This window comes from Anoplolepis gracilipes, unplaced genomic scaffold, assembly GCF_047496725.1.
Source record: "Anoplolepis gracilipes unplaced genomic scaffold, ASM4749672v1 Contig18, whole genome shotgun sequence".
In the NCBI taxonomy this organism is placed as follows: Eukaryota; Metazoa; Arthropoda; class Insecta; order Hymenoptera; family Formicidae; genus Anoplolepis; species Anoplolepis gracilipes.
This window is the reverse complement of record NW_027328669.1, coordinates 926,777-940,681: the sequence shown is the minus strand read 5'-3', so window position 1 is coordinate 940,681 and position 13,905 is coordinate 926,777. Positions and strand designations below refer to the sequence as shown.

General features: G+C 33.5%; 3 protein-coding genes across 3 annotated transcripts; all 3 read left to right on the top strand.

Annotated features, from left to right (window-relative positions):
- Positions 1-2,536: 2,536 nt before the first annotated feature.
- Positions 2,537-5,629, top strand: LOC140675777 (uncharacterized). Its single transcript, XM_072910388.1, has 6 exons — positions 2,537-2,994; positions 3,040-3,156; positions 3,236-4,176; positions 4,282-4,566; positions 5,018-5,245; positions 5,328-5,629. The coding sequence occupies exons 1-6, from the start codon at positions 2,537-2,539 to the stop codon at positions 5,627-5,629; spliced, it is 2,331 nt and encodes a 776-aa protein (XP_072766489.1).
- A 248-nt stretch (positions 5,630-5,877) lies between these two features.
- Positions 5,878-6,906, top strand: LOC140675776 (uncharacterized). The gene has a single exon (XM_072910387.1). It carries the CDS (start codon positions 5,878-5,880, stop codon positions 6,904-6,906), a length of 1,029 nt encoding a protein of 342 aa, XP_072766488.1.
- Positions 6,907-6,923: 17 nt separating this feature from the next.
- LOC140675775 (uncharacterized) lies at positions 6,924-7,433 on the top strand. Its single transcript, XM_072910386.1, has one exon. The coding sequence runs from the start codon at positions 6,924-6,926 to the stop codon at positions 7,431-7,433; it is 510 nt and encodes a 169-aa protein (XP_072766487.1).
- Positions 7,434-13,905: the final 6,472 nt, after the last annotated feature.

The window sequence follows — 13,905 nt, the reverse complement described above, 5'->3', positions numbered from 1 at the left end:
GATAAATATAAAAAACAGAAAAAAGTTCCTATACCTCGAGGAGTATTTCCATTTTTTCGACGTTTCATCTTTGAAGAAGGTGTTTCTTTTATTGTGGACTCTGTATTAAAATTGTTGTCATCTTGCAATGAAAATTTATCTGTTTCAGCGAAATGTTGATTCAAACTTAAAATAGCAGGTTCTACTTGCATGTTACTAATAGTTGAAGATTGTTTATCCATTAAAGCAGAAGATTGCATTTGATTTGTAATATTTAATAAAGGTTGCTGCAGATTATACATTTTACGAACACTTATTGAATCTTTAATTCTAAAAGCTTTTCTAGCTGTAAAGGAAACAGAATTTGTGAAAAAAAATAATACTACGATACATTCCTATCACCTAATTTTATAAATATTTTTAAATGTTTATATATCAGAATACAGTATACTTACAAATCTTTTCGACAACTGTCTAACAAATGTCTTGCATCAAAATGTACTGTATTTCATTTTCATTACAAAGAATAATATGATGAGCAGGATGAACAGCTTGTGTTATGGGTACGGGTACAGAAGAAATAGAAATGCTCAAGTTGGAATTGAGGTTATATGCATTCCGAACTTGAGGTTGAGAACTACATCTGGTACTCTGATGAATTTATTCACTGTAAACGCAATTCACAACAAAAAATAATATTAAATAATAGTATAGTATTAAATTACAAGCAAAATGTATATCAATATTGAGTTTACATTAATAAAAATATAGTACTTACGTATCTTGTTGAACAAAAGTATATAATTTTTACTTAATTTTATAGATTCATAATTCGTAACATTTACTACAGGTATATAGGTCTCTATATTAAACTCAAATCAAGTGGAATACCATCCATTTCCTTGTAACTTGCACTTATAACTTTAATTGCACTATTAAGGGTCGACAGGACCGGCGAGAAAATTCCAACGTCACTGTTACCAACATTACAAAAATGAATTCTTAGTCAATGTGTTAGTGTATGTCTGTATATGTACCAACACCATTGTATTGCTCGCGTGGACGCTTGTACGATAGAAAAGGATCGCGCAATCGCGCTGTTCTTGTTCCTCCTCAAGCATATCGGATTATCGAGATACGACCTAAAAATGCTTTCTGGTCTCTTGTGGCAGAAAGCAGTAATATAAGAAGACTAATGGGCGCCCACTTTTTATGAAATTTATATTTGCATATGTACAGGGTGTCCATGACCATCCGTATCACTCTTTTATCTAGGAAACAGAGCGATTTAGAGAAAAATGTTTCAGACAAAAGTTGTACGGTTTTGAGAAGGCGATTAAGATGGTACCATTGGTTTGACCTTGAATAGTTGTTTGAAGGTCATGTGAAGGTTACGTTAATTTTTTTAAATGGAATATCTTATTTTTTATTGCATATTCTTGTAAAACTTACCTCGAGAGTTATCCAAAACATTTACGATAAAGTATTTTTCATTACATATTTTTTGAGTTATGAGACTTGAAAGTTGCAATATTTTGACATAAAATATAAGATATCTCGTAAAATATTCATTTTTCGATTATTTTACCCTAATAGTTTTATGCATAGAATAATGAGACAAATCAATTGGTGTAAAGAAAACACATAGTTATCTTTAAGAAAAAATCTGAATTTACAACTAGCAGTTACACATTTTTACTTTAACATAATTATGCGTTTTAATTACGCCAATTGATTTGTCTCATTATTCTGCGCATAAAAGTATTAGGGTAAGATAATCGAAAAATGAATATTTTACGAGATATCTTGTATTTTATGTTAAAATATTGCAACTTTCAAGTCTCATTACTCAAAAAATACTTAATGAACAATACTTTATCATAAGTGTTTTGGAAAGCTCTCGAGGTAAGCTACAAGAATATGCAATAATAGGGTGTCTCATTTAAAAAATTCAAGGTGACCTTTGTTCATATGTAAGCCTGTCGAAATTTTAGTTTAAATGTAGCGCTATTTTTTTTTGGTTACTAGTCTAGAGTAGCGACATCTGCGTTTATTACTAAAAAAGAAAGAAGCTAGATCGGTGGCGCGAGAGCTCGCTCGCGGCATTGTTGACACGTTTTTGTTAAGAAGAAGAACGTTGTAAAAGTAACACGTTTTTTACCGCTTTAATAAAGGCCATTACAAGTAAAGAAATACTGCGTATAATTCATCGTAAGTTTAGAGATGTTCGATATATTCGAACATAAAAACATAGTCCTTCGAGCCGGATTTGAGAAAAGGAAATAAGATATCAGTAAAAAAGGAACAGGAGAAGGGGGTCCTATAAGCAAAGGGCAGCCCGCTGCAGAACTGATAACGAAGCAATACGGAATCTTGAACATGCAACGACGCCGAAAAAAGTCTGTTAAAAAAGCAAGCGTACCTAACCAAGACGACGAAGGTGACGCTAGAAAGAAGTTTCTATACTTAACGAAAAAAAACGGTATTGTGATAAGTCGAGCGAGATATACAAATAATTAAGGTATAAAAGTACTTAGGTAAAATAATCCTGTAAAATATGGCTATGTCTAAAGAAGAAAGTTTGATTAGGTTAAGGCAAAAAAAGAAAACGCTAAAGGCTAGCTTAACACGACTTGAAAATTTTTTCAAAGACATTAACCCTGACAATTTCGATGTTGATGAAATAAAGGTTAGAATAGAAAAAGCAGAGCAAATAGCTAAAGACCTATTCGAGATTTTGCTGGAAATAAGTATTTTAGATGATAAATTACCAGAGGCGGATATAGAGCAAGAATTAGAAGAGTCTGAAAATAAATTACTGTATGTAAAATTGATAGAAGAAAAATTAGTCAAAAGTCGTGTTGAGTTAACTGAAAGTAACGAACACCTAGAGCAAACATTCCAAGAGGCAAATTCGAACGAAAGTAACGCGCGACGAAATGCACATGGATACAATAATTTTATTAGATTACCCAAGATAGAATTACCCACTTTCTCGGGCTTATACGAAGAATGGTATGTATTTTATGACGTGTTTGAATTTTTAATACATTCCAACAGTTCTTTAAATGATGTACAAAGATTCCATTATCTAAAGTCAGCTTTAAAAGGTGAGGCAGCCGAGTGTATATCTGCTTTAGAAATTTCGGGATTAAATTATGCGAATGCTTGGACCAGGTTGAAAGAAAGATACAATAAATAAAAGATTAATTATACAAACGCATATTAACGCAATATTCGAATTACCTGTTGTAAGAAAAGAAAATGGAGTTGCGATTAGACAGATATTAGATGGTGTATTAAAACATACTCGAGCTTTGCAGGCATTGAAGAGACCTACGCAACAATGGGATGACTTATTGATTCACATAATTATTAGCAAGCTGGATATTGTAACAATAAAGAAGTGGGAAAATGCGCTGGAACTTACTGTAATACCGAGCTTTGGCGAGCTTAATGCGTTTCTAATTAAAAGGTGTCAAACGTTAGAGGCAATTGCTAATCAACAACAACAAATGTCTGTAAGTACAAACTCACGTAAGGCTGGACATAACAAAGTTACCGTAGCGCATGTGGCTACAACTAACGTTAAATGCGTTTATTGTAAAGGAGAACATTTAATATATCAATGCAAAGCTTTTCAAAAATTATCTGTAATCGAACGTACGAATCAAGTAAAGCAAAAAGGTCTATGTTTAAATTGTTTGAGATCTAAGCATTTGGCGAAAGATTGCATAGCTGGTAATTGTAAAATATGTGGCAAAAAACATAGCTCTTTATTACACTTTGAAAATAATGATAAACAAAGCAAAGAAAAGCAGTTCAACCCGAAGCGAGAATCAGATTCCAGCGAAAGTAAAAAAAGTTCTGATGATGTTTTATGTCATTACGTAAAGTTAGGAAAGAATGTAATTCCAAAGCAAGTGTTACTTTCTACTGTCATAATAAAGGTAAGGGACAAAAATGGTCAACCCCTTGAAGCCAGAGCTTTGTTAGACAGTGGTTCGCAATCGAATTTCATTTCTGAGAAATTTGTACACAAGTTAGGACACAAATGTGATAACACCCAAATAAAAATTAATGGAATAAATCAGCAAGTTTCTCAAGCCTTGAAAATGGTCAATTTAAGCATAACGTCAAGATTTTATTCCTTTACCACTGACTTGAAATGCGTAGTGCTGCCGTACATTACCCAAAGTCTGCCATTATAAAAAATAGATATTAACGAGTTAAACATACCCAGTAACATAAGGTTAGCAGATCCTGAATTTCACGTACCTAGAGAAATAGATTTATTGATAGGAGCAGAGAAATTTTGGGACTTTATATGCGTAGGACAAATTAAATTAGAAAAATATAAACCGACGTTGCAGAAATCTGTGTTAGGTTGGATAGTAAGTGGAGTGACGGAAGGATACTGTGGCAAAGTCTTACAGACGTCGTGCCACTTAAGTATTGATGAAAACTTGAGCGATATTGTAAGCAAATTCTGGCAAGTCGAAGATTGTTTAAGTCAGGAACGCTTTACCGAAGAAGAGCTCTACGTGGAGGAATTCTTTAAAAATAATTACTCTAGAGACGCGAAGGGTAGATTTATAGTAAAATTGCCTGTAAATCGAGACATACTAGATCGATCGGGAAACTCAAAAGATATTGCGATGAAAAGGCTTCTATCGATTGAAAAGAAATTTAAGAAGGATCCAGAACTTAAGATTGAATATACTAAATTTATGAAGGAATATTTACTGTTAGGTTAGGTTAGGGCACATGAAATCCGTTGAAGAACAAACTTTTGACAAAGAGAGAGTCTTTCTCCCTCATCAAGCAGTAATAAAAAAAGAGGCTGTAACCACTAAAATGCGGGTAGTGTTTGACGCGTCTAGTAAAGATTCTAAAGGGTTTTCTTTAAATGATGCTCTATATAAAGGCCCGGTAATCCAATCTGATTTATTTTCTATTGTTATGAGATTTAGATTTCACAGATTTGTAATAAGTGCCGATGTAAAAAAGATGTATAGACAAATAAAAATTCATAAAGATCATACACCTCTGCAAACGATACTGTGGCGAGAGAATCCTGAGCAACCAGTAAAAATGTTCGAGTTGCTTACCGTAACATATGGAACAAAGTCAGCCTCGTTCTTAGCAACAAAATGTTTGCACGAGTTAGCCACGCTCGAGAAAGAGAAATTTCCTATAGCTTCTAAGATTGTTTTCACAGATTTTTATATGGATGATTTGTTGACGGGATCTGATACGGTGCCAGGTTTGATAGAATTGAAAAAACAAATAATTATTAGCCTTGGGAGGATTTGAGCTTCATGAGTAGAAGTCAAATACGCCATTAGACTTTGTTACTGGGACTAACACGAAAGGGCCTCTAGTGGATTTTTGTAAAGATCAAAAGTCAAAATTATTAGGTATTTTATGGGACCCTAATGAGGATGTGTTGTATTACAAGAGTCCTATTGTTAAGTCTGAAAATAAGGTTACTAAAAGAATTATGTTAGCAGAGATGTCCAGATTGTTTGACCCTTTAGAATTAGTTGGCCCTGTAATAATCGCAGCAAAAATCTTAATACAATCGTTATGGGCTGCTAATGTTGGATGGGATGATTCTGTACCGATGAACATTCATAATGGGGTCTGATAAAGTCTCAATTGCCTCTACTAGCGCTTGTGAGAGTTCCTAGATTGGTAAAAATTGGAAACGTTAACTCCGAGACGCAATTACACGGATTTTGCGATACGAGTGAACAAGCGTACGGAACTTGTATTTATATAAGAGGGTTTGAAGGTTCAACTGCTTTGCTTTGTTCTAAGTCAAGAGTAGCCCCCTTAAAAGCAATATCTTTGCCACGATTAAAGCTATGCGGAGCTGTACTTCTATTAAAGTTAATGAACAAGGTCGTGTCCAGCTTAAACGTGTACAAACGTTATTATTGGACTGACTCTAAAATTGTTTTAGTGTGGTTAAATTCACCTGCTAGAAGATGGAAGACGTTCGTCTCTAATCGTATTAGTGAAATACAGGGTGGCTCTTCGCCTTCTGAGTGGCGTCATGTAAAATCTAAAGAAAACCCTGCGGATTTAATATCTAGAAGTGTAACCCCGGAAAAGTTAAAAAATTCTGACCTTTGGTGGAAAGGACCACCATGGCTAAATTTGAATAAAAAAGAATGGCCATCAGAAGGCGCAGAGGTACTGTGTAACAACGTACCGGATGAGCGAGAAAAAATTGTTGTTGCCGGTGTTTCTACACAAGAATCGATTATACAGTATGAACGGTACTCTTCATTAGGGAAACTGTTGCGTGTCATTGTATACATACTAAGATTTAGTTATAACACTAGATGTTCAGCAAAAAATCGCGAGCTAAGTAGGATAACGATAGTAGAAACGAATAAGGCTCAACTTACGTTGGCTAAAATTGTTCAAGAAGCAGAGTTTGAACTTGAAAGAAAAGATTTAAGATCTGAAAAAAACGTTTCAAAGGGCTCTAAATTAATTAGTTTGAATCCGTACCTAGATAGTTATGATGTTCTTCGAGTAAGAGGAAGATTGGAAAATTCTCAACTGCCTGAAGAAACTAAACATCCTATCATATTGCCTTCTTCGCATCCGGTAACAATACTGATTATAAGGGAAAAGCATGAAAAATCCTTCCATGCCGACACTCAAGCAACTTTAGCATTTGTAAGACAAGAATTCTGGCCTCTTGCAGCTAGAGCCGAGGTCAAAAAAATCATAAAGAATTGTGTGAGATGTATCAAAGCTTCACCAACGCCCTGTCAACAGATTATAGGACAACTGCCTGGGGCTCGGGTTAACCCTGATGGAGCCTTTTATAATACAGGAGTAGACTATTGTGGCCCGTTTTTTGTTCGGGACAGAGTGAAGAGAAATAGCAAGAAGTACAAAGCTTAGTCGCTGTCTTTATCTGTATGGTAACAAAGGCCGTGCACTTAGAACTGGTTGAGGACATAACTACAGCTGCGTTCATAGGAGCGTTAAAAAGATTTATATCTCGAAGAGGAAAGGTGATTAACATGTACTCTGACAATGGAAAAAATTTTCTGGTCGCTGACAACGAGTTAAAAAATTTGTTACAAAGTGCAGAATTTGAAGATAAGCTACAACAAACGGCGGTAGAAGAGCGCTTGACTTGGCATTTTGTACCTCCTAGAGCACCTCATTTCGGAGGATTATGGGAGGCCGCTGTACGATCCATGAAGCAACACTTAAAGAAAACTATTGGAGAGGCGTCGCTTAATGGAGATGATGTCCTTTCTCAAATTGAAGCAGTATTGAATTCAAGGCCCTTAATACCTCTATCGGATGATCCAATGGATTTAAACGCTTTGACTCCTGCGCATTTTTTAATTGGGGAGCCATTAAACTCTTACCCTGAACCCGAGCTGTTAGATCAACCTACCAACAGACTTTCTCGGTGACAATACGTGGAGTACATTAAGCAGCATTTTTGGTCAAGATGGTCCAAGAAATATTTGGCTACATGCCAAGCAAGAACCAAATGGAAAACAGGGACTCGCATTAACTTCGAAGTTGGGCAGCTAGTCATGCTCAAGAAAGAAGATGCGATCCCATTGAAATGGATATTAGCTAGAATTATTAGCATACATCCGGGTCAAGACGGTATAATTAGAACCGTGACTGTTCGTACTCATAAAGGTATTTATAAGAGACCAATTGTAAAGGTTTGTCCTATACCTATCCAGTAAGCAAGATATGCTTAAGCTCTTTAATTATAAGGATATTCTTGTATTATTATAAATTTGAAATGAAGCGTTAACGAGGTCTGGTTTGTTATTGAAAATATAGATATTTATCAAGGCGGGCGGCATGTTCATATGTAAGCCTGTCGAAATTTTAGTTTAAATGTCGCGCTATTTTTTTTTGGTTACTAGTCTAGAGTAGCGACATCTGCGTTTATTACTAAAAAAGAAAGAAGCTAGATCGGTGACGCGAGAGCTCGCTCGCGGCATTGTTGACACGTTTTTGTTAAGAAGAAGAACGTTGTAAGAGTAACACGTTTTTTACCGCTTTAATAAAAGCCATTACAAGTAAAGAAATACTGCGTATAATTCATCGTAAGTTTAGAGATGTTCGATATACTCGAACATAAAAACAACCTTTACATGACGTTCAAACAACTATTCAAGGTCGAACCAATGGTACCATCTTATGGCCTCCTCAAAATCGTACAACTTTTGTCTGAAACATTTTTCTCTAAAACGCTCTGTTTCAGAGATAAAAGGGTGATACGGGTAGTCATGGACACCCTATATATACATACATATATATATCTAAATTGTAGTTAAAATTATATATACGATAAAATATTGTACGATGATGAATAATAACAGTAGGATAATAGCTCACAAAGTGAACTAATATACACAGTATGTAAGACGGACGTCTAATAGACTTGGTGATATGTTGCTTTCTTACTACCGACACTTCGTGTGTATCATATCAACGGATAGAAAATAATATGATTGTCAATTCGATCTCTTACTTGACATTGCACATTGTAGACATATTAAATACAAACATAAAAAAAATTTATAATTTATTTATAATATAAAAATTCCTTTTTTAGAGAATAAATTTAAGAATAACTTTTAAAATATTAAAAATATTTCTACCATTTTATTACTACACATATATTGTACATGTGTATAAATAAAACATTTATTTTATGTATGCTTTATTTATATGGTATGTATTTAGTAATAATTCGATAAAGCTATATAAAAAGATATATTTTCTAAGAAATATTCTTTTTAAATTAATAGCTTTTACAAAAAATATATTTTAATAGTTTTATGTAAAAATATTTTTTATTATTTTATATAAATATTTATTAAATGTATTATTATTAAAAATCATATATTAATTGTAAACTATAAATTATAATTAATACATTACTTCAACATACTTTTTAAGTACAATAATACTTTTTAATTATAAAAATTGACAAAAATATTTTAATTTAAATCAATATTTTAATTATTTTTTAATTAATTTACAAAAAATGTAATCATATTTATAATATATATTTATTAAATATATAATTAAATGCATTCTTAACAAATATGTGTGACATATACATTTTCATATACATTACTTTTTTTCTTTTTTTTACGAGGGAAGTGGAAAATGCCTACCGCATCCCCGCCGGCTGGTCCCAAAGGGTATGTGGGGCTCGCACCCACTAAAAACCACTCCCCTTTCAGATCTAAAAGAATGAGGCCTACACTACATGTCATCCAGAGTTCATTCGTGTACCTCAGTTAGGGAACTGTCAGCCATTGTCAGCATGGACGTCCATCGTATACGTTACAATATAAAATGGCACTGATTCTGTATTTACCTATACGCCTCTCCATTCAATAAAAGTATAGAGTACTTCAAATGATCCGCTCTTCAGACACTGTTCCACTTTTAATCTGCAATAAGTAACTATGCTATGCACAAATTAATATCAAAATAATGATAGAAATTATGCTAAAATTATCGATTTTAAAATTTGAAATAAACCAATTATATTTGTATTATATTAAATTATTAATTTATTATAATAAAAACATGATTCTTTGCACTTGTCGGAAACACAACAACAGAAGCGCTAAAAGATTTTATATTCTTATCCCGAAAAATGCAATGTATAAAAAATATATATAGAATATACAAATAAAAATATATATATAAACATGAATACAATAAAATAATATAATAGACATATTAATATAAATAAGAATAATATAAATTTTAAAAAATGATAAAACAAGAATATTATTATGTACAATTTTTTCAGTACAATATAATTTTATCTTATGATATTACATTTTAAGGATAAGAATATGTATACACTTAACAATGGCAAACAATGCATATATGAAAACATATATTATGTGTGTGTGTGTATGTCAAATGGTATTGTTAATTTAATATTATATTTTAAAGTTAATAAAAATTCAGAGATAATAAGATTGCCATTGTTTCTGTGCATAATGCAATAAACAGTACGAATTAATAAATTCGAATGGATCGCAATTTAAACTGATTGTGAGTTAAGTGATCGCATCGCAAAGTGACTTCAACCACATAGTGGGAAGTACTTTAATTAATATACAGTATTTTTTAAGTACTTTTAATTACATGTGAGTTTCTCAACGTAGTTTCTTATATATTTATATATATTTAATATGCTTCATTTTTATCTGCTTATTACTATATATTTTTGAAAACAATGCATTGCAAAATAAAAATTATTACGTCAAACACTTTGCGACGCAATCACACTTGTCAGTTTAAATTGCGACCTCGATTCTGCAATGCATTATCTTCATTCTTTAAAAATAAGAAACAATAACACAAAATAAATTGCAACAGTAAAATATATTTTAATTATTATAACAATATACTACATTGCGAAAAGCACACCAAAAAAAGAGAAATTGCTGAGATATTCTTCATTAAATTTCATGAAAATATAATCAATTTTAAAGCAGACACGGAAAATTTAAACCCAATTTACAACAATATTTTGAAATATTTTTAACGACAATCGACCTCTGTTTGTTTGGTTGTCACTGTTTTTGAAGGAGATCTCAGTCGATTTTTTGACGTGTGTTTGTGATGTGTAATAGATAACTATGTATCGTAATAATTATTGTTCATCGTCTGAAAAGGTATGGATAGTTACGATTTTTCGTTTTATATTTTGATTAATTACAATAAATAACTCGATATTTATTTAAGTTTGCAATATTGTACGACGTCAAATTTTTACGCAACATTTTCAATTTCTAAATTTTAGACTCAATAAGGACCTAAATCAAAGGTCGAAACGTCGTCGTTATCATGAGAAGCTTGTTTTAACATCGAATAAATGAATATAAGCTTAATTGTGCCAGTCTGGTCACTTAACCAATATACCTTCGGTATTATAATAATATTTATATATTTAAAAAAAATTTTTTTACATAATAGTAATAAACAGAATTTTCCCACCACCTCTTCCCAAGCGACTCAGGATGTCATTGACCAATATATATTCAGAAAAAATTGATCATTTTTATTATATTATATATGTATGTATAAACATTTAATATAATTATATTTTTAATAGTTCAATGACACTTTCTTTTTCTGAGCCGCTTTCTGTGCTTCGATGACATACTGCGGTTCCCGAATTAGCATATTTCTTTCTGCTTTACTATCAATTATTTCAAGAATCAGGCAGTACTCGTAAAATCGTTTAAGCAGTGGTAACATTTTTGACTCCCAAAATCTGTCACGCTCAACAAACGTGTACTTTAATCCAAAGGGCGTCCACACAGCAAAAATGCAATATTTTCTTTGCGTTATGTGGAGCTGCCCCTGTATTTGGAAATAGTACATGTGTCTTTGATTCATACGAGTGTCATCCGTTTTATCGAAAATTCGATGAACATCTGCAACCTTATTGAGCATTGCATCGGTAGGAGACACTTGCCGCGCCGCATAAGGACATTTAATCTCAACGACAGTATCGTCTCCGATAATCAGGCATTGCAGCAAGATATGGAATTTCTTCATCAATACATATTCCACAATCATTGATTTCTAATCCCAACTCTACCTGCAATTGCTCTTGTGCCACCATCTCTTTTTCTTTACCCCAATCAACAGTCGCATTCGTCAGTCGAGGAGGCTAAAGAATTGTTTTTATAAGATTTTGGTACAAAGTTGTTTCTCTCCTGCTGCAAACTTTTCCAAAGTTTGAAGCAGTGAGAAGATTTCGTATGTTGTGCCACTCCGGGTTTTCATGTTGATCCCGTGTAGCACATTCCAATACAGCAAGATTGCATTGTTGATCTTTTAATATTTGATAATGATTAGATTTCAGCTGTTCGTACATATGACCTTCTATATCTGGTCGTTCCTAATTTGGGCCGTAATCTTTGTCGGCCGTAAAAGTTTTAGCAAAATATTCCGACATTTCATTATGATATCTAATGTATGTTTTGTTACTCATGCATAAAACATCAGCAGCAAGAAATTCTTCAAGATGCTTATGACCACTCTCTGTCAATATAGTACCGTATACGGCACCTCTATTGATATCCAATATTTTATCGTCTCTTGGTTCACTCCAGAAGTTATCTTTGAAATGACACATTTGACACTCGACAAAAAATTGAGTTTTCAGACCATGAGGTAGCGTTTTAGTTATTACGAGATCAGTAAAACGACATTCGCCGATCCAATGAGTGGACAGTCTTTGCAATTCAGCAAAAACATGCCCGAAATCGACGATACATCGTCCATTAATCTCAGAATACAAACGATCTGCGTCAAAGTTCTCATCAACATGTAAAGCAATATTTTCAATATCTTCGATATCATCCATATTATTTTGCAAAGCAATATTTTCGATATCTTTGATATTATCTATGTTGCTTTGCAAAGTAATATTTCCAACGTCTTTGATATCATCTATATTATTGTTTTGTATTGTATTATCTAATTCCATTGTGCATACATCTAAAGAATTTTCGGAAAATGTATTTAATAATGACTGCGGTATAACGCATTATTATCTATCACATTTCTCTCATTTGTACATGAGTAGTGTTATAGTGGGGATTCTAAGCCATGGGGCGCCGAGGGGGGGGCGGGGGCGGGGGTATCTGGGAGGCGCGAGGGGTCTGTTAGGGAAAGGGGGTAGGGGGGGAAGGGTCCTACACACATTCAAAAGTAGATGTTTATCTTTGCGGTTGATTTTATAGTCGGGGGTATTTTAGAAGTCATAAAACTGTTTTTTTTCTAATTTTATGATCATTTTATGGTCATTATATCATTAGGATTTTAAGCGCCGACGTTCGGCAGCTTTGCACCCTCGCGGAAAATCTCCCATAAAACTGGAGCGAAACATCTTCCATAATTTTTAGGGAAAGAACTGCAACTGCAAGGTGTTTATCTTTGTGGTTGATTTATAGCCGGGGGACATTTTAGAAACCATAAAACTGTTTTTTTCTTTTTTTCTAATTTTTATGATCATTTTATGACTATTAGAATATTATGGAAAAAGAGATTTTAAGCGCCGGCGTTCGGCAGCTTTGTACCCTCGCGGAAAATCTCCCATAAAACTGGAGCGAAACATCTTCCATAATTTTTAAGGAAAGAACTGCAACTGCAAGGTGTTTATCTTTGTGGTTGATTTATAGCCGGGGGACATTTTAGAAGCCATAAAAGTCGTGGGAAAACAATAGAAATTTTTGGCCGACGCTGCGACGAACATGTTGGAACGTTTTTATAGATGCAAAAGCGTTGACGTTCGGTAGGATGTGTTAAGAAAGCATTAGGCGAAATATAAGAAGAATGAGAGCCCCGTCAAACCATAGTACGATTTGAAAGGGCATAGAGGAAGCTGTGGAAAAAAAAAAATTTGAGTGGTTACTGTCAGGCATTAGAATTGTTAGTGACACAATAGTGAATAAATGGAAAATATTAATTTCGAAGCGATAATAGATGAGTCGTCAGAGGAAGAGCATGCGTTATCGGACGATAGTAATTATATTAGTGATTGCAATAATACCGATTTTGACGACAACGTAGTAGAAAATGAACAACTCCGTGCGCAAAATCAACGTAAGATTTGCGCCATACACTTTTATTATTCAACGGGTGGTGCTCTAGCTCTCTGTGCTTCGTGTATGGACACCTTTCGAGATGACATCGGATTAATATACAAAATACGGAGACATAAAGTTACATCGCCCGATGAGGTGGATATGCGATGGTGCAGTAGCTGTCAAATTTTATTATATATAATAATGTCGCGTAATATGTGTTATGTTTGCACACAAAAATAGAGAGAAAAAATGGAAAACGTGCAGCAGAAAGAACGCGACT